This window comes from Alosa pseudoharengus, unplaced genomic scaffold (assembly GCF_046254945.1).
Source record: "Alosa pseudoharengus isolate Yale_2024_CS ecotype anadromous, Long Island Sound unplaced genomic scaffold, YU_APseudo_1.1 YU_APseudo_1.1_scf_5, whole genome shotgun sequence".
In the NCBI taxonomy this organism is placed as follows: domain Eukaryota; kingdom Metazoa; phylum Chordata; class Actinopteri; order Clupeiformes; family Clupeidae; genus Alosa; species Alosa pseudoharengus.
Window position 1 is genome coordinate 35,964,526 of NW_027468837.1, and position 25,523 is coordinate 35,990,048.

Sequence of the window (25,523 nt, forward strand, 5' to 3'; positions counted from 1 at the left end):
ATTCTATAAATAATATTCTATAAAGATAAATATAAAAGTAGTCTGTAATTTAAGCAACAGATCTACATTCTGCATATATTTTTATGCTTTTTTATTTATTTATTTAACATTAATTCATGAACACAACAGTTGCATAAAAAAACTACATAAGGCTTCAAAACATTTTTTTTCTCCTCTCCATAGTCATGATGATCATTTTGGGCATGTGAGAACTTTGCCTTTCTTCAAGAGGCATTTCTGTCCATATCAGAGCTTGAGTGTTCTCACGCCAGCAGGTGGCATTATACACAATATACACATCCTTGAATTCCCCAGAGATGGCCATTTAGAACTGCTGAACAATCAGCTTCTTCTTGGTGTCGTGGGAGAACTTGTTGCTTCTGAAGTGCTCACTGTCGTAGAAGGCAGACATGTTGTGGATGTTTATCTGTCTCGCCTAAATCGTGTCAGACCAAAAAAAAAAGATCAATCATCATCATAATAATCACCAAAACACAGAACAGTCAAAGCTTAAGCCCTAGCCTCAGATGACCAGACACTAATTAACCAATGGAAACAGCAATCAGTCAATGTGAGTGGGAATGCCTTAAAGGTGCTCTAACCGATGCTGGGTAACATCACTTCTGTTGACTTTCAAACAAAACAGAGAGCTAGCTCGCTACTTCCTCCCCCACCCTCCAGTGCTGCTCCCGTGCAATTAAAACTCTCCTAAACACGCATCTGATCTGTGATTTGCTAGAGTCTGGGCCACAGAGATCGCGTTTTTTTACAGTGTATTCAGGACACAGACAGCTAGCGGTTGGTTAGGTGATGATTGCAGTAAGAGACATAAAATCTTTTAGCCTAAAAAACGTGTGGAATCGCTTAGAGCACCTTTAATAACCAGCACTTTTGAACGGCCATTTAAGCAAGTCTGTTGTGGGGTGTTAAGCTACATTCAGACAAGAAGAGACTAGCAGTGATGTAGTGATGAGCCGCCATGGAATGTTAATCAAATTTGAGAGGTCCCGCAATAAAGCCTAACTTCTCAGCTTTTGAGGCAACAAGCGAATGGGGCATGTCTGTGCCATGCTTTAGGCGCACCTTGTCGACCAGGTCCTTCTCTGGGATCTCGATGGTGTCCTGCTGGGCTCCGTAGCGGTTCCGCTGATAGGCCACCTGCTCAGCCACCAGCTGCTTGAGGATGAAGAGCAGCAGCTCGTTGTTGTCCCGCTTGAAGGCCAGGTAGCGCGCAAATGTCTGTCAAAGGAGCAGAGACACGAGAGATGCTCAATACAATGTAGTGTCATTCAGACCATCATCTGTCCTACTACAAGCATGGACACGAAACTATGGTGATATGAAATCAGTAACTTATTAAACACTGCGACACTAAGACACTGGATTGTCCATGGCCCTTAAAACTGCACACTGATATATGCCAGTGGTAGTCGCACAGTTGGATAGTTAGTTCTAGATTATTCCACTGCTTGGTTGAATTTCCCTTTTGTCCTACGTAATTTAGAACGACCATTAACCATATGTTATCTGCACACCTATGAAGTAGATCCATTTTTTTGGCCGTATCACACTTGTATATTAATTCGCCCAACTCGTTGAAGTTTAAATGAACAGTCACGTTGCATCCGAGCTGTAAAATCCAAACGGACAGCAGGCTAAGTAAAATAGCGATGTTTCAAAGCTAAAGTTCATCAGAATCTTGGGATACGCCCGCTTGACACCGGGAGAGATAGAACCAACAAATGGCCTTTGGCCGTAGCAACCATCCATTTAGAACTAGTAACAGCAGTTTGTCCTGCAAGTTGAGAAATTAGTTGATATGTGTTGGAAGAAAGTAGTTCTACAAACAAGACAAGTTTTAGCGATTAAAACGTTTAAATTGTAACAGGAAATGAACACAAGTGGCAACAGTGGAATAAGCGGGATAATGGACTCCACGGTGGTCTGTTCACAGAAGTTAATGCACTTACGAGATTCTTACTCCGCTTCGCGTTGGGGCCGTTTTACAACCTCGACCGTGCATTAACTTCTGTGAACAGACCACCGTGTCGTCCATTATCCCTTACTTAGCAGAGGGCTTGTCTGAGCAGCTCACCTTCCTCATGCTCCTCATGATGCTGAACTTCTGCGTGTCGATGAAGCTCTCCAGCATGACGCGGATGGCCATGTTCACGTCGTCCTCCAGCACGTAGTCGCGCAGGTGCATGCGCGCGTGGGCCTCCGCCATGCGGATCATCGACTCGATGTGACGCACCGTGATGGGGATGCTGCCGGTGGCCTGAGGGACACAGGGGGAGGAAGAGTGAGACGAGCGCATCGTGTTCAAACAAAACAAGAGAGACTGAAATCGGTCAACCCCCTGCCCTCGCACCCAGGTCTACAGGTCCCCAACCCTGCAGCTTGGCCTCCATTCCAAAGAGGAAGGTTTACTGATATGGCAGTCAGCGTGAATATTTAACCAGTACTCCATCACAAAGATGAACAGGAATATTTATTTTAGGGAAGCGTTTAGCTTTGGAATAGACTTCACACTGCCAACACTTTATTATCGCCAGGAATGCCATGGTAAAAATTGCTATTGATATTATGATGGTAGGGGGTGGGGTGGGTCATGTTTACCATCAATCAACAAAAAGAAACATTTAGTAAGGCAGAGGCTCCATACCATGGACTCTCTGCGGAGGTCACTGTAGATGCGGGCCACCTTGTCCTGGTCCATCTGGTTGAGTTTGGGGTGGATGCGCTCCTTGGCGTAGATGAGGTACTTGCGGAGCAGCTCCTGGGGGATGGGGGGCACGTCGGACGTGTTGGGCAGCACAATCTCCTCCAGACCTGCCACACCGCCCTCCTTGTTGCTGGGGTGGTGCTTGATGTGAGATCCCACCACAAAACGTGCCAACATCTCATCCTGAGGGAGAAAGAGTGGAAATATGGGGCCCAGGATCAGAGAACCGGATGAGGACTCAGCCATACGACACTAGTGGTGGTCTTCCAGTAATACTGCAGAGGGACTTTAACTAAGGACTTTCCACAGTCCTTTACAAATAGGGATACAGCCTATTTCCTGTGGAATGATTAGGGGTACCTATCTTTGGGGGGGATAAACAGGTCTGGGTCCACTGTCTGATAATTTAATTACATTTTGGCTTGACTGTCTCACCTGAACTGGATCCACCGAGTCCCTAACGACACACAGGATGTCAAAACGGGAGATGATGGGCTCAGTCAGGTCCACATTCTCCGAGAAGGTCAGAGACGGGTCATACCGCCCACCTGCAGAGGAAGGAGGGGAAAGAAGTGATCAGAAGCATGAATAAAGGAATGTTGGGAAATGAACGTTCTAAAGAATATTTGGGTTCATTGAATTCAACATAGAATTTTAGAACCTTCAATTGTTGCGGAACTTAGAATGTTCAAAAACCTACACAAAGAGGTATTAGCACAAGACTAACTGAAAAACCCCTGAAATGACATTCGGAGAGATTTGAAATCCAAGCAAACAAGATGCAACCAACAGGAGCAGAAGCTGCCCAATTCATCACTGGGCTGAATTCAATTTCAAAGGGTTGGTGTGCGCTAAGGACCAAGCTCACAAGGCAGAACGTGGTTCTGTGAGTGATCATGTGTACGTAGGCACATGTAGTAGTGGACTGAGACTAACCAATGGGGTTGGAAGCAGCAATGACTGTGCAGCGAGCCTGCAGAGATGTGACGATGCCAGCCTTGGAGATGGAGATACTCTGCTGCTCCATGGCCTCATGGATACTGGTCCTGTCTTGATCATTCATCTACACACACAGAGAGATTCACGTGTATTTATAGCCTGGAAATCAACTTGACAGACTACCTTAGATTCTGGTACAGCTATATTTAACACAGCTTGAACTCAGGTAAATTTTTAATGCATGCTATATATACACACACACGTTGCATTGCTCATGAATGTACGATTGTGAGTTTTACATACACTTGCACTTGTGCTGTGCCAGACTATTTCACCAGTAAATAGTACTTGTCCACCCTGTGAACCTGTGTGGTCATTTCACCCAGTTAATGGCCGCGTCACTATTCTACTTTGTCAACATCTGTGCTGACCAATGCTGTGCTGAGCTGTCTCCGTCTCACCTTGTCAAACTCGTCGATCAGGCACACTCCTCGGTCAGCCAGCACCAGAGCTCCAGCCTCCAGGGTCCACTCGCGGGTGACCGGGTGGCGCTGGACGTAGGCAGTCAAACCCACAGCGGAGGCACCCTGGCCGGTGGTGAAGACCGCTCGGCTGGCCACCTTCTCCACGTACTTGAGGAACTGGGACTTGGCAGTGCCGGGGTCTCCACACAGCAGGATGTTGATGTCGCCACGCACCTTGTGCTTGCCACCTGTGGGGGCACATACACACACACACACACACAAGGAACGTAGCACCAAGGTTAGAGGTCAGAATGACCCTTTGTAGGTGGAGAGTTCTGAGAATGATCCGGAGAATCATGGCCAGGTCATACCCAGGTCCCCTCCAAAACAAATGCTAAGATTTGTCCTGTAAGGACATTTCGTCCCAGATATACAAGCTTCCTGAAAATCATGCAGCACAAAATAGAACTAATGCAATTGTGCAAGGCAGCATGCCTTCCCTGACACACACACACACAGCCCTTCAGCTTCTTAGGCAGTCCCCAGAAGGCAAAGCCAGTCTATTATTAACTAACACCCCCCCCCCCCACCCGTCTTGGTGGGAACAAAGAGGCAGCCTCTCCGAAAGCACAGAAGAGAGGGAGACAGAAAGAGAGGGAGAGAAGGAAAGAAAGAGAGAAAGAGAGAGAAAGAGAGAGAAACAGAGAGAAAGAGGCAGCAGTGTTTTAAATATGCCCACCTGGATTCTTTGGCTCTCCCCCAAACAGAGCCAGAGCGAGACCTCTCTTTATGTCCTCGTGCCCATAGATAGAGGGGCCGATGCTGGCAAAGATCTAGAGGAGAGGAAAAACACAATGAGTTGGGGCAGTACAATGCATTTTACTGCATTTTAAAACACTTTGCAACAGTCCTAATCCAAGCTGTTGAGTTTTCATGCCTTCGTCTACCACCAACAAGTCTCCCCAGCACTGTGCTTTAAGAGTGGTCAAGGCTCACAGTCTTAATAATAGACAGTGACATCCTGCCAGACTAGTGTGTGTGTGGCCCAAAACGCCATATTGTGCGATGACCCATCAGAAAATGATTGATGCCCTTATTTGTTCTCCCTGTTTGATGGCCATTGCAAAATCAACACATTCCTGTGTTATGTGGATGTTACAAGGTAAGAAACACGATTTAAAACGAGTTTCTTGTTTCTCACTTCTCTTTCCAGGACGGTAAGTCTCAATGTTGCAAGATGTCGCCTGGGGACGCTAGGCACAGCGGGGAAAGTCACCATTTTCACCGGAACAGGTCATTTAACCATCCGAATGATTTCTAAACGGGTTTATTACGTTGAAATAGTTGCCAAGTTCCCCTTTAATCTCCCTTTGAGAATGCTGGTGGACTTCCATTTCGTTAGAACAGAAAGGACTTTTGTCTATTATCTGCCGTGTGTATTTGTATGCATCCTCACCCTCTCTCCGATGCGTTCGTCCTTGGACAGAGCCACGATGGCCTTGACGTCCTCGTCCGTGAGCTCGGCCACGGCCACCCGCGCGTCCTTGCAGGCGATATGATTGGCCATGATGACCGTTGCGAACACGGGGAAGCCGTTTGCCATGTTCAAGGAGCCGTCATAGTTGTTGTGGTAGATTCCTGTCAGCTCCTGGGACGAGACGAGACACAGAAAGGCACCTTGAGCCCAACAAACCTCCACAAAGGCTGTGCGCACACAGAACGGTTGAGGAGCAAGTCCAAAAATAAATGAATAAACGACTGCCAAAGCTTCAACTGATCTACTGTTTTAAGTACAGACCATTTATCTCAGAGTGAAGGTCAGTATTTGATCCGCAAATACCATGCAGAACAAAAAGAAACCTCTTCTCTATGACATCTCTGTAACTTCTCAATTTTCAAGCATTTATCTGGCTAATCCTTTTTACAGTATCTCAAAGCTGCTCAGAGTACAGGCTAAGTATTTTCGTTCAGTACCTGCATCATGACAAAATGATATATGTATATGTATATGCTCTGTGTGTGGGACTGTGAAGGTGACTTATGATTAGTTTAGGTTACTTACGATCTCGTCTCCAGGCTTGCAGGTGTCCACCAGGTCAGCCAGGAGGATGGCATCTTTGGAACGGGGCAGACGACCAGCGGCCACCTTCCCTGGACTCTCCTGGATGGTGATGCGCTGGTAGTTCTGATACACTGTCTATAGAACACACACACACACACAAACACACAGTTAGCATCTAAGAACCAGTCATCCCCTCAGTCGATGAAGGGCTGGAGACTCATCCATGAGTTATCCTAAATACTGAAAATACAAACTGAGAATGATACTGTAGCATGTTCTTTTGTATATACTCATACATTCTACATTAGCTTCCATTCACCAAATTACACTAATACTGACCGGGAACAGATGACATGCATTGTGTAAGACAGACAGACAAACATATATACATTTTATTATTTAATTATTTATCCCAAAACTGACCTGCTCCATGTTGATCTCGAAGGGCCCCAGGGACTGACACTCTGGGCAGGAGCCCGGCTTGACCTCCTGGTTCTGGGACTGGAAGAAGGGCCCGAGGATGAAGTTACACTTGTTACAGTTGTACTTGACCATGCCCAGCTGGGGCAGCACCCCGGTGCAGCTGGTCACCACGCCGCTGGTGCGGATCAGCTGGTTCAGGTGCAGCTGCCTACGCAGGGAGGAGGAAGAGGAGGAAGACGGAGGGAATGTGTTGAGATATGAGCGGGCAGTTCAGTTGAGGTCACTCTGAATGTGTCCATTTAAGCGTGTACGGCATTCCCAGGTATATGTAAACCTTTATTATTACCATGGGTCTTAAACATGACACTGCAAAGCATGATGCACGTTGGGCTACATTAAGTCGAGTACAAAAAGACAGGAGGACTGGGCCTAAGTGCTCTCAATTTCACACCTCACATGACGAGTTCTGCAGCAAGAGGCACTCTAGCAGCCCATGGCACAAAGACAGTGGGAAGTGCCAAATAATGAGCATTCAGACACAAATGTGATTAACGTCGCCCCCTACTGGACAAGCTCCATAGGAACACAGTGTACAAAAAAGGGCCATTCCTATGGCAGTGCATTAGAGCAAGGATGGTCACTGGGCTGTGTAGATACCTGAGGGAGCGGAGTTCCTCCACCAGGGGCAGGTTGCCGATGCGCACGTGGATCTCGTGGGCGATGCGCTCGTACTTGGGGTACATGGCCAGCACCACCTCCTTGGCCGCCTCGTCGAAGATCTTCAGCATCTCCGTCGGCGCCTCGGGCAGGAAGTAGGCCAACACGTGCTCTCTGGACGCCAAGTCCTCGTAGCTCACCAGCAAACTCTCCTTGTTCTCTGCAACGGTTTAGAAATTAATCAGCGAGGACTCATTACACAAAAAACATCTCTCTTTCTAACATGTCTTTCTAACATGTCTAACAATTGCTGGCTTCCCACTCTTTCTTCAACATCAAATTCAGTAACTTTTCCAGGTCCTCTACCCACAGATTCAAGTAATAGGACACGCACCATTGTGACCATAGCAGCCAGGCAGCTACAGTGCCGCACTCTGGGGGCATGAACATAGGGGCTGATGAACATGCTCCCACATTGTAGCACTGTAGCTGCCTGGAAGCTCTAGCTGTTGGCTGCAGCAACTCCAGCTAGGTAGAACCGATTGTTTTCAGGGTTTTTTCGTACAGACAGTACTCGGTAAAAACATAGAAACAGATCTATGTGAAAAATCGCCGGAAATCTAATAAGCTTTGCTGACTTCCGAACAAATGACTCAGGTCCCATTCTCAGTCTTCCCAGAGTTCAAGGATTTCCTTTTGTGTTTAATGGTCTGGAATGGGAGATCACTCACCTTTCTAATTTAGACTGTCAAGACTGTGTCCCAAACCTCAAGGTTTTTGTTTTTACACACTGGATACATTTGACAAGTGTATTGGATTAGAATCATAAACTACATCTTTTTAAAAGTCATAAAAGAAAAATAGACTGCGAACACTGTAGCCAGAGCAGGAAGTGTTCCGTGGGGCCAAGCCGGTTTCTACACAGGCTACTGAGAGAACTGTACCTTTGCACATGTCGCTGATCCTCTCCTTGAACACGTTGTGTCCGTGCTCGTCTACGTGTGTGCGCAGGAAGTTCTTGAAGCGGTGGTAGATCTCCAAGCGTGGCGCTGCCATGGAAACCCACTCGCGCACGGTGTGGCCCTTCATGTCCTCCAGGTTCTCGATGCTCTCGATCATCTCCTCGTCCTCGCCATCCCCAGCGCCCTCTGCAGCCCGCTCCGCCAGACGCCTCTTCCTCGCTGGCCGCTCCTCATCTTCATCTTCGCTGTCTGTGGGGACATACGAGGACCATGTTCAGTGACTATGCAACAGCACCACAATTCACATGCTTTGTTTAGTGCATAACTCAAAGGTATATACACATGCCAGAGGGGAGAAGTACATATTATAAAAGGGTGCCTAATATACTCATATTTCAAGACATTTACAAGATTATCTCCAAATTCTACACACAATTTACACATTGAAAATCTCACATTTTTACATATTGCATCAAATTGCAGTGATACACAGCGTCAGCTTTCTAGACTTGATTACATACACACTACTCAAGACTGTGTTGTGGTACTGTATAGCTGGCCCAGGGGCCCTTCAGATAGACCCATCTTACCGTAGAGCAGGCCCCTCCTCATGCGGCCACTGATGCCCTGCTCCCGGTCCCTGCGCCTCATCTCCTCCTCGGCTGCGGCACGGGCCCCAGGGGACAGCTCTGACAGGTCCTCGTCCTCATCCAGCCCCTCGGCTTCGTACCGGTCCAGCTCCGGGATTACACGGTAGTCCCTGCAGAGGAAAAAACAGTGACTCAGCAGTGTACCCCACTAAACGATAGGAGTCTGAATCTGTACCATAAACAAACATTACTGAGGAACCACAGTGTACATTCAATGCCATAACCAACTGCAAGCTAGTGTACACAGTTCCATATATATTATGTGGACACTGCAACATAGCTCAAAGACTGTAAAAAATGATGACCAAAGATGACTACAATCCAACCTGTTCTAACTTCATACAAGTTAAACAGCGAAGTTTCTTTAAAAAAATCAAAAAATGCAGTCAGACATCACAGCGTAACTTACCGTTCCATCCCGTCACCGATCAGCTCCTCCCCATCGCCTTCCTCCTCGTTGGGCAGAGTCTCGCCCAGGATCCCCTCCGACTCGTCCTCAAACGGTGGCAGGTCCCTGCCTGGGCTGGACGTGAGCCCGCGGCTGGGGCTGGTGGCCATGTGGTACGACTCTGATGAATCCTGGCCGCAGAACGACAAAATTGAACGGCAGTGAGATGGCGTCAAGCAATTGTGTTACATTCATCAAATGTCAGTCAATGTTGTGTCCACCATGCGCTGAAATGTCTATTATTAAGTTGATGCATTTCGACTTTATGTCGATAAAAAATCTTAACCTGACCCTTAAATCTGATCAAGTGACGTTACTCTGCCTGCTAACGAACCTCATGTTAACAAAGCAGGTTAGCCAAATAGGTTTGCTAACCAACTTAGCCAAACAAAGAAAACATACTGACCATTGTTAGCCAAATCATTTAAGATTATTAACAAAAGTCATCAATATACAACATTGCATCGATTATTTTAGTAAACGCCATTGGAGCTACACTGACAAGAACTCCATACATATGTAGCAGCTATAGCATACAATTAACGTACAGAACAGTCATCATCTGCACGCTTTAACCGTAGCTATGACCATTCAATAAAAAAGGACCGATATTGTTGGTCATTTTGCAAGAAACAGGTCAAGAGCTATTACTGAATGTCATTTAAGTATACATCCAAATAGTAGCTGTATGTTTACAAGTCTATATCACATTATATTAGGTAAATACGTACCGCCATTCTTCTAGTCGTCTGCACTGCTGTTCCGATGACTTTCTACTGCATGGACTAACTTTTCGCGCGAATTTTCCACGTGACACCAAAGCGCGCGAAATATCATGAATATGTAATGAGAAAGCCGTTCTCTCCAAAAGTGATTGGTGCATTAATCCAGGGGGGTTGGACCTAATCCTTCCCAACCGCCTACAGTGAAAACACAATACGTTCTTCCTTTTAAAAACATTGACATGACTTTCACTCTTTTCACAAACTCGTCCTTCACTTGTTAAAAATATGTTTTATGTGTCATGTTATATCATGTAAATTTACCCAGATAATGTTTAGTCCATGTGTTTGACACCTTGTCGATCATCAAAGTAGGGTCCATCCATAACTTGATGGTTGGAGTAGTAGGCTAAAGTCTACAGGATTTGTTGATTGTGTGTCATACAAGTAATCAGTGGCGGACATCATTTGAGTACATTTACTCAAGTCATTTTTTCATGTATCTGTACTTTACTTTTACTCCAGTACATTTCTAGGCCAAATATATTACTTTTTACTCCACTACACTTTGTGACAGCTGAAGTTCCTTTTGGAAAAATACTATCCAAATATATGTGTACTTACATTTTCTATGAAGCGAGCTAGGCTAATAGTGTTGCCTATTTACTGTATCTTTGTTGACCCCTTTTCACAATATTGATGTTACCATAACTAGCCTTATGACACCATCGAACAAATGATGATAGACAGTGATAGACAATGATAGATACAATGATAGACACTATCAGACACTATCAAACACAAAAGGGAACGTCTTGATTTGGTCCGAAAGTGTATAAGCATTCAACAAAGCAAAAAGTGTTTACTTTGAAGTATCTCAGATAAGATATAAAATTAGTTTGTTTTTAGTTCTACATAAAACAATTCTTAGTTGATTTTGTCCTTGAATTAAGGAGAAAGGCTCAATGAATGCCTATGTCTGTGCCGAATCATTTCAACAATAGTAAATGCAACTGTATTAGTCATAATAGATTTCAGGACTTTTACTGTCCATACTTAAGTACATTTGAAGGCAAGTACTTTTGTACTTTCACTCAAGTGGAAATGTAAAAGGAGGACTTCTACTTTTACTGGAGTAACATTTAACCATGTGTATCTCTACTTTAAAATAAAATAAAACTGGCAAATTTCAAATGACACAAATATTGATGTCAATTTATTAGGTTGACATTTTCATATCTCTCGTTACAACACTTTAGCAGTGCATGATTCCCTGATCATAAGTAAAGTTAAACACAATTTTAACTACTGAACTATCAGTGTTTACCATTCTTGATTATGTTCACATATATGGCCCCTCAAATGAACAATTAAGTGCTTCTGAAGATAAAGTACAGAGCAGGAACAGTCAGTGCAAATGCGGTGTAAGTCAACACGGTATTGTAAAGCGTTGCCCGGTTGATCTGGATCTCCAGCCTCCTCTGGGCCTGGTCCAGGCCTTGCATGACGATCTCCGTGTCGCACACCAGCATCTGCTCCTGCGTCTGTATCACTGGCCTCTCCACCACCACGGGCGGCGGAGGCGGCATTTCCACAGTCTTCCGCACCTCCTTCAGCTCCGCGGCTACGCTCCCCACACTCTGGCTCATCTGCTCCAGCTGGGCCTTGACGCCCTCCAGTAGGACCTGGCTGTTCTGGGAGCAGAACAGGAGCTCTTTGAGAGCAGCCTCTGAGGCACTGGGTTCAGCACGAGGAGCCAGCGGCAGGGGCTGGGGCTGGGGCTTGGGCTGAGGTGGAGGTAGAGCTGGTGCTCGCACTGGAGTAGGCTGGGGTGCACTGGCCTTCTCTGACAGATCGGTCAGCATGGTCTTAAGACTGCCTATAAGACTCTGCAGCTCATCCTCTAAGGACTTGTGCATGCTGGCCTGGTCCTTGATGACCTCTTGTAAACTGGCTGGACCCTTTTGAGCCTCCTCCAGCAGGCTCTTTAGCTCCTGCAGGCGTACCCTGTTGATGTAGGTGGACCCCATAACGCCGATCACCGCGCCCAGGATCGAGCCAATGACGGACCAGTTCTTAGTGCGTTCAGCCCGGGCACGCTCTTTCTCATGACTCGCACGCACACCGGCTGAAAATAGGGCAAATTTCTCTCGCTCCGATCCCTCTGCATTCTCATAAGTTGTCCGTAAACGTCGCTCCTCCTGTACATGATAAGAGAAGAGAGTGACTAAAATGACAACTTCAATCCTCAAGCTGAGGTTATTATTAGCAAGCCTATATGCAAGAACATAAAATGCCAATGTCTGCGTGTAGGGTTGTATGACTTAAACATGAGAAATACATAGACCTGAGAATATGCTGCAGGATACAAGGCAAAGAAATATGTTTCAAATGATGTATGTAACACTTTGATCTACACGAATACATGACATTTATTCAGTCATTTTATCTTACTAATCAGAAAATGGTGACCATGTCACTATCACTACACTGTAGTCAGAGTGGTTCTACCTGCAGTAGCTTGTGTTCCAGGGTTGCCAGTTCCAGATAGTGAACTTCCTCTCGAGACACGCGGTCCAGCCGGTCTCTGACCTCTTTTAGTCGTACCTGATTAGCCTCCAAGCTTATATGAGCCTCGCGCACCATGCCTCTGGCCACCATAAAGGCCTGCTCTGCCTAAATGAGACAAGGAATTAAGATTAGAAGGTGACAATTTATACAGATCAACAGACCTCAGTGCAATATCAATAAACAAGACAGTGTCTTCCAGTGTTATAGGTAGTGTCTACAATTTGTGTGCAAAGTCTTTCTAAGAACTTACCTCTGTGACCTTTAACTGTGCATCTCGGACCTCGTTTAGGCCGACAAATTCTTCATATCTCTCCCACCAGTAGTTTACAGTAGCTGTCGCAGTTTGCTTTGAATTTTGGCCCCATTGCATCCCGAGTTCTGTCAGGCTCTTCAAGGTGGCAAGTGTGCGCTGTCCAACAGACTCCATCTTGGATGGGCCATCTTGTGGTTTCTGATGCAAACAGTATGCCCTGCTGATGAACACCTCTTGCCTGAGGCGGCTGCTGCCATTGTGCAGACTAACATACGTGCCAAAGGTCCGTGGAATGCCGCTCAGCCTGTACCTCATTGAGCAGTTTAGCTAACAGCCAAGGCACATGGGCACATCCACCAGCCTGCATCAGATAACAGTTGACTTAGAAAAGGATGAACTGAACAGTATGATGCTGCCAAAGTGACAATTCAATCTTTAAGTATGACCTCTGGTGGTGTCACATGGATAACGTTAACCCTAAGGAATACTCATAGACAGCAAAAGATAGGTAATACTCCTGTTTTCAGTTATTCCATGTCCTACTTGACCCCTACAACACTGTTACAACAAAGAGATTGCTGTCAAGTGGAAACCCAAATGGTCTATCTATGATGATTAAGTTGTACACCTATTTGTGTCCATTTACCACCAAAACCAGAAAACAATGAAGGTCCTGTGACTCGAGAATTGCTGTTGCGTTTGTTAGGACATTACACAATGACAGGTGATCGTTTATTTTATTTTTTGTCCGCCCATCAGAACAATACGCATAAACACAGGTGTTTAGTCTTCGATTAAAATGTGACAGACTACAACTGAACACTGGTTGACACTTGCCCGGCATACTTTCACTATCGTCTTTGCTAGCGAGCACACTAGCTTACTGTTACCTAAAGGCTGTTGTTAAAAGTCAGATATTTATGGGCTGTAAACTTATAATTTTCCATTGATAACAAAGCAAAGTATACATACCAATTACCTACACACGTCCCGTTATACAATTCATTAAAAATTACTTAATTAACAGCATTGACAAGGTTACAGAATAAACCCGGTAAAGACTAACCTACAAAAAATTATTCAGGGATTTTGACGGGATACCTACATCCGGTTAAGGGCTGGGGTCCTCATAGCGCGGTGTGTGCACAGACAGTAAAAGAAGTCGCGGTTAAGTTGAGACGCCGAGTTAGCTGGTGAAAAATCTAATATTTTCAACATGTCTGGAAGAGAAGGTGAGATATCTAATTAATGTTACGACTTACAATAACATTGTATCTGCATGTATAGCAGGAATCATTAATAATTTAACCGTTGTTTTTTCTAAAGGAGGCGCAGGCTAACTCACACTGCTACTAGCCTAGCTTGGATAACATTAGCTTCTGCTGTCTGCAGCATTTTAAGATAAAACACATGGCTGGGTTTTTGGCTCGCTGAAGCTTTACTACATATTACTATAACATTAAACAATACTCTGAATCATGTAACGTTATTTATCAGATTATCAAAGAGTCAAAGAGCCCAGACAGCCAAATCAACGTTAAGTTACCAAGCCAATCTCAATTGTAGGTTTAATGTTAACAATAACTGGCTAAGTCTGGACCAGTAACGTTAAGTCTACATTTAAAACAAATGAGGCAATGTTCTATTTCCTCAGATGAACAGTAACTGGAACACTTTAACCAAAGATTGTTAAGGCTCCACCTTAACAATCTTTGCTTTAACTTATCTCTGGTCTCGCCTGTCGTTACGTTAACGTGACGCATTTTAGCTAGCTGCTAGCCAGGATAACGTTAAGCTTGTTTGTGAATTCAACTTGTCACGTTTAGAGTCTGAAGTTGGCAAATTGAAGAAAATAACGTCATACTGTTCAATATTATATGATACTATTAATGCACTTTTGTCTTAAAGTGGTGAATGACAAAACGTTACCTCACTTACAGGAGGAAAAAAGAAGCCTCTGAAGGCACCCAAGAAAAATGCGAAAGAGATGGATGATGTAAGTCGCTGCAGTATTCCAAGTTATGAATGTCTAAATGAAAGTGTGACATTTTAGCAGTTATTAAAAATGAAGAAGGTCCCTTGATGGTGTTAAAGGCTTTAATTGAATTGCAGTGAGTAAACCGAAATGAACGTTGCCTTCTACTTTTCCCTTCTTTTTGTCCTTCCTGTGGTGTTAGTATAAACGGTCCTCTGTTTCAGCGCACTGTAGTTTCACTGCTGTTCCATGTTGCCTCTAAACGAGTTGTTAGTTCCTAATGACAACAATACAATTGGAAATAGCATAATATGCTTTATTCATCTAAGCCTGTGAACACCCTAACAAACCCTAAGAAGTTTTGAAATGTATGTAGCATTGGTGCCAACTTTGCACATCATTTGCAGGATGACATGGCCTTCAAGCAGAAACAGAAGGATGAACAGAAGGCTATGGAGGCCTTGAAGGCCAAGGCTTCAGGAAAAGGACCTTTAAGTGAGTTCAAGAATTATTGTGTCTGTAAATATCTGTGGCAGGTGCGTGTTGGCAATGGATTGTGGTCACGTCTTTATCTGTCTCAAGGAGGACATTATAATTTATGAGCGGTGTAAGCCTCTTAGTGATGAATTTAACTTACCCTGTGCAGTGCTACCCTAGAGCTGCTGCTTGCACTTCTCAATGGTGCCACTAGATGGCAGCTTTAGACTAGTTGTGTCATGTAGAGAGGAGTTTGGTAACATGGAGTATCATTAAAGCATAACTCTCGCCAAAATTTAACTGCTTAAGTGAGTTGTTCTTTTTAGTAAATTCTGTGTACACAAACAATGTTCTCAATGCTCAAGTTCATGTGTAGAGACCCTGGTGATACTTTGTGCAAAGTTTCATGTTGTGTCGAGCCTTCTTGGTGTTTTAAAAATAGCGATTTTGATGCGATCATAGTAGTGCCCTATAGCACTCCCATTCAAAAGGCCATTTAACCCAAAAACGGCAATGCAGTCAATCTTAAAAGTGGCACTTCTGTCCTAATTATGCTTTTAAACGAAAGTTTGGCTCGGGTATATTCACAAAAAGACCCTAGGTTGCATTTTGGCGAGAGTTACGCTTTAAATTGTGTGTGAAATGTATATTTTCCCAGGTCATTGAAATACTAACATAAATTTATTTCTGCTATTGTTATCAACAGCTGGTGGAGGAATCAAAAAGTCTGGGAAGAAATGAAGCACTGTAAAGACCTCGTTACAAACCTGGGGAATACCTCAGAAATGTCCCCCTTTTTATTTGGGTCCAGATTTGGAATATTTTTAATACACATAACAGGATGACTTCATGTCTCTTGTGAAGAGAGAAAATTAAAAATAAATGTCTTGGCATCTAGTAAAACTTCACATTTGTAAAGTAGTGTGACTGATTGTACAAAATGTTGTCTATTAATAGCATGGGTCTAGCACTGTACTTGCACTACATGATGTAACCGCAGTGGACCACAGAGCGCTCTGTGTCTAATGGGCGTCCTGGTGCCCCAGCTTGGCCATTTTAAGCCTCAGCGTGTCTATCTCCAAGTTCAGCTTCTCGCGCTCAAGCAGATGGTTCCCCTTCTTTATGTCCTGTAGGTCGTCTCTACACCCTGCAAAGTCCAACAGTTGGGTCTCGTCAACAGCTTTCTGTTCCCCGGTACCTGGGGGGAAAAAAACAAGAATGACACTTCATTTTTGTTTTATCCAAATGCCCAAATCTCAAAAAGAATTTACTCATATATTATTACTTAATCTTGATGCCTGTGTACTGAAATTCATTGTATAGATGTGCATTTTGTTGCTTATGTGTTTTTTTTTGTTGAATGTCGAGGGTATGGAAGTAGAATGGACTGGGTGAAGGGGAATGTCTGAGAATAAACTACAGTCATGCTGCTTACTCTGGCGTGTGGTTGTGCTCCTTTTCAGCTCCACTTCCACTGGGTAGTGGTCACTCACTTTCAGGGCCTGTAGTAGACATTGCTTATACAGTTAACTTAACCCTTCAATGGTTATGTCTGAAATAACAAGAGTTAAGGCTTTCAGGTAATGTTTACCTATGGGTCAATTAGATTGTTAAAAGAGAAAAGTGTTGCAATGAATATGTAAAAAAACAAGGCAGAAGCAATAAAAGGGATAATTATTCAATATAAGATATCCTGGTTAAAACCTATACACCATCAGCATTTTACAGCCAAAACATCTTGTGGTAGATTTGACAAAACATCTTCTACTGCAGACATTGTGCATATGAAAAGGTCAGTTCATGTTTGAAAGTTCAATTCTACACCTTTCTGTCCAGACCCAATAGGTAATAACGAATGTTGCATTTCAATGAGAAATATTATCAAAAATCACCTGCTCAGTCGAAAGTCCATAAGCTGCTTGGAAATTGAATGGTTTGGCAGAGTTTGGGACCACAGCTTCCAGCATGTCATTTCCATACACCACAATCCTATCAATTATAAATGATCTAATTTTTCTTGTCAATTACACATAAATAAATGTTATTTTAGTTAAATACATACAAACTTCATTAGACAAGTAAGAAACACATTGATGAGAAAAAGTATGATCTGTGTCAAGGTTAGGAAACATAGGGGAGAAGAGATTGTGAGACAGAGAGATTTTATACAAAAATCATAATCTCCATAAGTGATTATGTGTGACTCACCTGTCATAGGTGTTATCATTGCCATTGTTTACTGTAGTGTCCACATCATCGCTTATGAGCCAGTGAAAGTTCTTATCACTGCGAATGCGGATTTGCTTCATGTCTTTTTTGGATACATAAGATCCATCTGCATTGAAGTCACCTAATATCATGACATTCTGATATCAAGAGAACGAGTCACTTGCACATATATAACATTTTACTAAATCTTAATCATGTTTTTCTCACTAATACATCACAATTGTTTTTTTTTACAAATAGTGCACTGAAACAACTAGATGTACCGCAGAGCGGTACAAAATATGACCGCCGCCCAGTCCAGCACATTTTTTCCACAAAAATAAATCACGCTGAACGGCCTATATGATTCTAACTGTCTCACTAAATTGCATTATCCACACGTACTCAATTCTCACTGATATCTGCTAGACAACAAGTACCAAAACATGATTAGTTCATAGATTTCACATGTAAAATTCATTTTATACAACCCCACCTCCATCTTGCCTGTTCATAATTCTGAGAAATTCTTGAATTGTGTGCATGTGTGCATGTTCATGTTTATGTTGTGTGTGTGTGTGTGTGTGTGTGTGCGTGTGCGTGCGTGCGTGTGCGTGCGTGCGTGTGTGTGCCTGCGTATGTGCCTGTGCAAGCGTACATATGTCTACTGTGTGAGTATGTGTCATACGTATGATTACTGTGAATGTATGTGTGTGTGTGTGTATCTGTTTGTGCACATGTGTGTACATGAAATGGGTTAACATGACCCCTGGAGGCAAACATACGGAAAAAAATGGTCATCCTAGTCCCTACAGTTCTCAAAATATTCACAGAGAACTGTGTCTGCCCTACCCTCCTTTCGGGGGTCCAGTCCAGCGGGGGGGCTACAGATCAAAACGAAAAACGACGGTTCCATGCTATCCATGTGGGGTTACATGCCCACCAAGTTTTGTGTACCCCGGTCTTTCAGTGTCCTGGGAATCATTGTTGGTGTACGTCACTAAATGTACACATAAATTATTTTATTGTAAGGCCCCCCATGAACGAAAGTACACAAAACTTGGCATGCATTCGGAGGGTGTCATAATGATCCTACACTTTTAATTTCGTGCAGTTTTGACCTTGTCAGCCAGAGATATTGTGATGAAAACACCTAATATTTTGCTTTTTATTTTTTAACTAGGTGGCGCTATACATGAAATAAGTGGTAATGGGATGGGTTGACATACCCCGTTAAGACCAACATACATAAAAAAGGTGGACCTCCTAGGCCCTACGGTTCTCGAGATATTCACAGAAAACTGTCTCCGGCCACCTACAGGCCAGTTGGTGTATAGTAACATAAATTAATTTATTGTGTGGCCCCCCATGAACGGAATTCCACAAAATTTGGCGTGCATACAGAGGGTGTCATAATGATCATACACTTCCAATTTCGTGCAGTTTTGACTATGTTAGGTCACAGATACCTTCAATTACAACACCTCATTTTTACTTTTTTGTGTTTAACTAGGTGGCGCTATACATGAAATGAGTGGTTATGGAATGGGTTGACATGGCCCCTTGAGATCAACATACAAAAAAAAAATGGTCCTCCTAAACCCTACGGTTCTCGAGATATTCACAGAAAACTGTGTCTGCCCTACCCTCCTTTCGGGGGGTCCAGTCCAGCGGGGGGGGGGCTACAGATCAAAACGAAAAACGATGGTTCCATGCTATCCATGTGGGGTTACATGCCCACCAAGTTTCGTGTACCCCGGTCTTTCAGTGTCCCGGGACTCATTGACGGAAATTTGGGCATGCGAAAAAAAAAAAAAAAAAAAATCTGACTAAACCTATATGACCGCCGCTTCGCTGCGCGGCGGTCATAATAATGACCACATGTAGGCCAATGTGTGCATAGCAAAGGTGATCCATAACAGCAAAAATACAACGAAAACACTTACATCTGTGCTCCATTTCTTCTTAATATCCAGAAAAACATCATAGATCTCATCCAACTCCTTCTCTGAATCTTCTGGCTTGGTGTGTACAGGGATCATAACTAGGTCTTTAAGCACTACAGAAAACAACATAAATAATGAAACAGATTAAGTATGTGTGTGTATGTCTACATTTGTGTGTGTGTATGTGTGTATCTACATTGTGTGTGTCTGTGTGTGCACAAGTTCACAAAAATGTAACCAGAGGAGTGTAGATGTGATAGGTGTGTGTGCACCAATGGGAGAAGAGGCAGAGACTAATACGTTGTTTTCCTCCATTTAAGACATTATAGTGAGTATATGGAGATAGATAACAATGTTTTGTTTATCTTGAAGTATTAGTTTCATGTTTCCGCTTGTTGGCTATAGAAATATGTGATCCATGCAAATCTGTCACCACATCACTGATTCTTTCCAAAGACTTTACATCTTGGTTTGGTGCTTTTGGAAGCGTGTGTTTGAGTGTGTGTGTGTGTGTGTGGTGTGTGCGGGGGTGGGATTGTTGAGTGAATCTCCTACCAGTATTGAGGCAGCGGAAGCGTAGAATGTAGGGTTCCCGCTCAAACGCGTCCTCATCTCCAGGCTGCTTGTCTGCATACTGGTATGATTTCACTAAATCCACCAGATCGTCCCTAAACATGACATTCAAATTAACACACCAAATACTACAAACGGCCACACCTGGCTCAAAGTAGGGATCATAATTAGGCCTAACATTAAATCTAAAGGTATTATATTATATCTAATATAATTAAGCCTAACATATCATTTTTGTTTTCATAAAATGATGCAAGGTTTGTAAGAGTAAGAGATCATATTCAGTTCTCACCTGTATAAAAACATAAACTGCTCCTTATAGCGGCTTCTTCCCAGGCGACTGCTGATTTTTAAGGTGTAATGATGTTTCTTATTCGCCCTACAAATGAACAGAGGCGCAGCTTGTCAATAGGCAAACCAAGCAACTGCTTGGAGCCCCGAGCCGCTAGGGGGCCCCCGACCTGGTCTCAGTGCGTTTGCCGGTGGGTCAAGCGAGAATTTCGTCCATAGTGATTGAATGATGGATTTTGCGTGCTCCTACCCTATTGTACAAACAGTACGTGCATATGTAGGCCCTATGCTATGGCCTTATGAACAGCGGATCTGTGTTCAAAAAAGTTCAAAGAATCCGCACATATTTAGGCAACTGTGGTAAACGTCAATCGAGGGTGCAGTGATGACGGATCATCGGATTTTGGCATTTAGCCTACTCAATGAAGTTATAGTAGGCTAATGTTAATTGGCAGAAAGATTGAACATGGTTTGCTAAATCTATACGACAGTAGGCCTAAACTTCAGCTAGCTAGCGGCAGTTACAACTAGTCAAGCAAGGAGCCGATTGACAAAGTGCGTCAAAAACACACACCCTTTCTTCTTTGTTACATTGCTCCGGAACTGTTCATTGCAGCGAGATAAATGTGCATTGCGTGACAGAGCAGAAGTGGGGCTTTCCAACAAGACTACGCACTTGTCTGTACGACCAAGTATGAAAAGAAAATCATGAAATTAAATCAAATAGCATCATATTTACAGTCTATACTTCTCTTCTACGTTCACCTGCACACCCTACTCTCGTTTGAATTACTCGCAAACCCGTGATCGCATAGATATGGCAAGCATATCAGATGAAAGAGGAGACACAGGGCTATCCATTGGTACCATCCTCGATCCTTGGTATCGATCCTTTTGGCTTATAAAAACAGACGAAGTGACTGCAAAATAATAACGTCATGTACACAAACCAACGCTGCACACCCATTAGGCTACTCTCGTTTGAATTACTCGCGGACCCGTGATCGGATAGATATGCCACGCACGTCAGATGAAAGAGGAGACACAGAGCTATCATTTGATATCAAGTAGGCTTACATCCTTCTGGGTTATAAAACAGACGAAGTTACAGCAAAATAATAACTTCATATAGCTGGACTTACCCCACGTTTACGATTTTTTGTCTGTTTTTGTGGCAAAGCATGTTTATAATCCAACGCTTTCGTGTGTTTCTCTATGGCAAAGCATGTTCATAATCCGGTTTTGAGATCCTAGCAAATTCCTGCATGGCATCCAATTCAAGGCTCACATTGCATCCCAATTTGTTCAACAAAGAAACCCCTTTTTTGCCTCTACTTTGTTCATGGCAATGCAGTAAAAATATGTTGTAGAGAATCATTATGAGTGCATACACCAAAAATATTTTAGAGATACATACACAAAATATAAGAATTTTTATAATACGCTTTTTGTATTTTTATTATTTAACATAATAACCTAATGGTGATATAACATAATGGTGATAACACTTGTCGGTAGGGCCCCCTTGGAATTTTTGCTTGGGGCCCCCACAGACTCTAGAATCGCCTCTGCAAATGAAAGTCACACATAAGCAACATTGAATGACTTAAAGGTGTATAATGTAAGAACGATGACTAGTGTTTAAAACGGGCATTACAGTCCAACATCAAAACATTTGAGAGCATTAAGTGGGCTAATCTGTCAATCCTGATTGGTAAATTGGCCGAGGGTGGCGCAGCAGGCCAAAACACAAACTCAAAACATTGAATTGTGAATATCCTGGCATCCAGACAGATGGCTAAATTCTGTGAATTACCTTCCATTTTCAGGAACAGTCAGTATAACATTACAAAAGCATATATGTTAAACCTTTAAAAGTCTAATGCTGTTTGCAGGCATAATGCATAAAATCCCTGTTCTTTCAGGGCAATGACCTCCCTGAGACATCTGAACCTCTTTCATCTAGGCTACAGCTCATAGATCTCTATACTGCCTGTCTGACGGGGCGTGGCCCCTTTCCTCCATCTGCTCCCAGAATTTGTCAGGATCCCATCCCATCAGGAATGTGTCAGGAACCCTTGCTGTCCTGCATTCTATCACTCTACAAGTGAACTTCAAAGGCAAAGGTATGTTAATCCTCAAAATCTACTCTGCAGTGCTTTCCCATTTTGACTCTCAAAATGCTTTTGTTTGGTTATGAAAAAATGTCTACTTATTCCTAGTCTCTCTGTGAAAAGTAGTGATTCAATGAAGACTGCTGATGGATATTTACTTGTTAAGCGCCTCCATGAAGGTGCCCACTGAATCTCCAGATGCATCAACCACCTCCAAAATCAGAACGACATCGTAACGTGAAACAATCTGGATTTTTTTTCAACAAAAGGGTATATGGTGATTATTGGGAGATCCAAATTTGTTCACTAAACTGAAGAAAAATGTATGATTATTTCATTCATAATTCATGATTATTCTCTTCACCTTAACAAGAATGCTGAGTACGTCTGGATTAGAGAGCTTGGTTCTCCCAAATTTTTGAACGTTGAATGATGCCACCTTCATGATGTCTGCGTGGTCAAAAGCTGTTGCTGGATGCTCGCTGATAACTGCTTGCCCTCTGGTGGTGACAGGTGAGATGGCAAGCACATATTTATCTTAAAATTCAAATATCTTGTCCCCCACCCACCCCATTGTTTCTTAACATGTCCCAAGCATGTTTAACAGGCAAAACCCCCCAGTGTAAGACCCTGACCCAGATCTTGTGTGGACTTGATCCTGCTCATTATGATATGACAGGCGAGGCCCACCTAACACACATCATGGTCATTCCACGTCAATTCAACCAGGGTCCACGCACTTAGGTCTCAAAAAATTCCGAAAAAATTACCAGGTGTACCTATGTTACCCAGGAGACACACTGTAAAATTACTCTTATGTAAGATCAATACTTTCCAAGATACAGACAGTTTTACGGGGGAGGGGGTGTCGATTTTGTTCGGGCTCTTTTTGTCAGTTTTTGGCTGGGCTCTGTTTAAGCCTTCAGAAGACATATTTTTACTCAACATAGGCTCTTGATTTATTTTCCTTACTGAGATAAGTAGAAACACTCTCACAAAAAACAATGAACAGAAAATAAATTCCTTCAGGGTCTGAACAGCAGACCTTAGAAGTCTAAAAAATCATTTTGGTTCTCATTTTCAGAGCATCCAAAGAAAATATACAAAGATTGTTCACATGTCATTCTTAATGATAGGACATTCACATCTAGTGTTGTCCAACTTGTCCAATACCAAACTTTGTACCTTTGGTACAATACCATGCTTAAGTATCTGAAATGACAACGGCAAAAACCTTAAACATCAGTAATAGATTTGATAGTACTGGCCTACAGGAGAGAATGTGGAACATTTGAATCTTTTTTAACCTGATAACAAATCCATTTTTTAAACCTGATTAAAACACCAATTGTAATTGGTCAAGTATCAACATTTCATGGGTATTGATACCTTTCTTCATTCTTTATTGATACCTTTCTAGCATTGTGCAACACTATTCGCATCACTTAGCCACTACTTCACTTTCTGATTGAAAATCTGATTGACGAAATCTTTTAACATTTTTATAATTAAAATTTCAAGGGTGAAAGTGATACATCCTAGAGTGTTGGAAAGCTTATTGAAAATGTCATGTACTCAATACCGTGTTTGTTTGCATAATGACATATTGTAAAGCATAATGACATATAGCTGATACAGACATTTTCTTAGAATAAAGAAAAGCAAAAGCAATATGTTAGCTTAAAGTCATTATTGTAATAATTTGTGTGTACAGTGTATGGGCTACCAAAATCCTACCTTTACTAGTCTGTACTAGTCAGGTTTGGTTGAAATCAGCTAAAACTCAAACAGAAGCAAAAAGAAAAGCTTGTAAAAGATCAGATTCCATAATAATACTATGCTGTCGTCCCTACTCCAGTTCAGACACGACACGTTTGGGGACCACTCTCCCTTCTCTCAAAGCATTCAAAAGAGTGGAAGCAGGTAAGAGGCCTTGGAATTTTCCAAGTAGGTGTCCCAGCATCATGGACTTCAACTGCTTGACTTTAAACTGCTTTCAGGCGGGCAAAAGTGACCATTTCTAAAACAATGCCATGACTGAACGCATGCTTGTATGCACTCTCCTGTTCTGGGTTTTGCTTTTCACAATTACATCCAAAAACTACCTGAGTTACCACTGCACAGACTAAATAACACACTGGTCTAAAATGATAGAACATTTGATGGAAACATAAACACAATAAACATGCATCAAATGAATGAGTTAAAGAAACAAGTTTCTGTATCTGAGGCTTCACTCACCTTAAGATGAGGAAATGATGGACAGCAGATAAGGAAACCAGCTTGGTCTCTCAGGGAACAAACTACAATGGCACTCTTGCTGTGGAACTTTATTTGTTGAGGTTACAGCATCTGTGATCTGATTGGCTGTTGCCTGATCTTCTGTCCAGCCCTGTCTGGTCTTGGCGCAGACCCAGCATGGCTCCACTCTTCAAAAGGACCTCAGCGTGGTCTCGGTTGAGCCCCACCAGGGAAAATAACAGGAGAAACAGGAAAGGGAGAGTATATGGTCCTCATTAAGAGTTGCTTAAAGGCCTCAGATAACACCCTGCACTGGCTGCCTTGAGCCATGTGACCATATGACCCAAGCAGCATTGCGTCCCCCCCCCCCACACACACACACACCCACCACCAAGCAGGGTAAACTCTATTTCTGAAATTTCAGAGGTCGGTTAACTGCGTTTACTTGTGTTTAGCCTCCACTACATCCCTGATCACCTGTGTATGTGGGAGTTGGCTGATTTGCTCTTGAGCAACAGTGACATGGCGCAACATCTCTAGCAGCGTCACCTCACGTGGGGGCTTTTTAGCTTCATTCATAAACATTCTCAAGAACAGATGAAAACATGAGGGCCCCTCCTCCCTTAAAGTATGCCCCAGATGCTGTGGCACCAAATGTCTCATTTGAGTGGCTTTGCCCATTTGCATGTTCAGACACCCCAACCACAGTCATGTAGAGGGTGGAGGCGTATGGCCCATTCCTTGGAAAAGCCAAACCCTCCCAGGGCCAAGCTAAACATACAAAAAAAAAAAGCAGGACAACAGAGATCATGTGTTTAAATT

At 43.1% G+C, this 25,523-nt stretch overlaps 4 protein-coding genes across 4 annotated transcripts; 1 reads left to right on the top strand and 3 right to left on the bottom strand.

Moving 5' to 3' along the window:
* Positions 1 to 76: 76 nt before the first annotated feature.
* Positions 77 to 10,161, bottom strand: mcm2 (minichromosome maintenance complex component 2). Its single transcript, XM_076268203.1, has 16 exons — positions 10,062 to 10,161; positions 9,292 to 9,461; positions 8,823 to 8,992; positions 8,215 to 8,481; positions 7,271 to 7,490; positions 6,614 to 6,821; positions 6,191 to 6,325; positions 5,585 to 5,776; positions 4,868 to 4,961; positions 4,126 to 4,376; positions 3,662 to 3,788; positions 3,161 to 3,273; positions 2,666 to 2,908; positions 2,096 to 2,278; positions 1,084 to 1,239; positions 77 to 436 (listed from the first exon to the last, which is right to left on the bottom strand). The coding sequence occupies exons 1-16, from the start codon at positions 10,065 to 10,067 to the stop codon at positions 326 to 328; spliced, it is 2,646 nt and encodes an 881-aa protein (XP_076124318.1). The 5' UTR covers positions 10,068 to 10,161; the 3' UTR covers positions 77 to 325.
* Positions 10,162 to 11,236: 1,075 nt separating this feature from the next.
* Positions 11,237 to 13,957, bottom strand: ccdc51 (coiled-coil domain containing 51). Its single transcript, XM_076269281.1, has 4 exons — positions 13,849 to 13,957; positions 12,874 to 13,237; positions 12,564 to 12,728; positions 11,237 to 12,253 (listed from the first exon to the last, which is right to left on the bottom strand). The coding sequence occupies exons 2-4, from the start codon at positions 13,189 to 13,191 to the stop codon at positions 11,423 to 11,425; spliced, it is 1,314 nt and encodes a 437-aa protein (XP_076125396.1). The 5' UTR covers positions 13,192 to 13,237; positions 13,849 to 13,957; the 3' UTR covers positions 11,237 to 11,422.
* Positions 13,958 to 14,002: 45 nt separating this feature from the next.
* tma7 (translation machinery associated 7 homolog) lies at positions 14,003 to 16,236 on the top strand. Its single transcript, XM_076269283.1, has 4 exons — positions 14,003 to 14,108; positions 14,817 to 14,872; positions 15,259 to 15,346; positions 16,035 to 16,236. Exons 1-4 carry the CDS (start codon positions 14,093 to 14,095, stop codon positions 16,067 to 16,069), a joined length of 195 nt encoding a protein of 64 aa, XP_076125398.1. The 5' UTR covers positions 14,003 to 14,092; the 3' UTR covers positions 16,070 to 16,236.
* LOC143104944 (deoxyribonuclease-1-like) lies at positions 16,088 to 24,894 on the bottom strand. Its single transcript, XM_076269282.1, has 10 exons — positions 24,702 to 24,894; positions 22,825 to 22,960; positions 22,619 to 22,707; positions 20,348 to 20,434; positions 20,038 to 20,150; positions 19,483 to 19,595; positions 17,537 to 17,694; positions 17,221 to 17,317; positions 16,764 to 16,830; positions 16,088 to 16,526 (listed from the first exon to the last, which is right to left on the bottom strand). The coding sequence occupies exons 2-10, from the start codon at positions 22,903 to 22,905 to the stop codon at positions 16,351 to 16,353; spliced, it is 981 nt and encodes a 326-aa protein (XP_076125397.1). The 5' UTR covers positions 22,906 to 22,960; positions 24,702 to 24,894; the 3' UTR covers positions 16,088 to 16,350.
* Between the last annotated feature and the right edge of the window lie 629 nt (positions 24,895 to 25,523).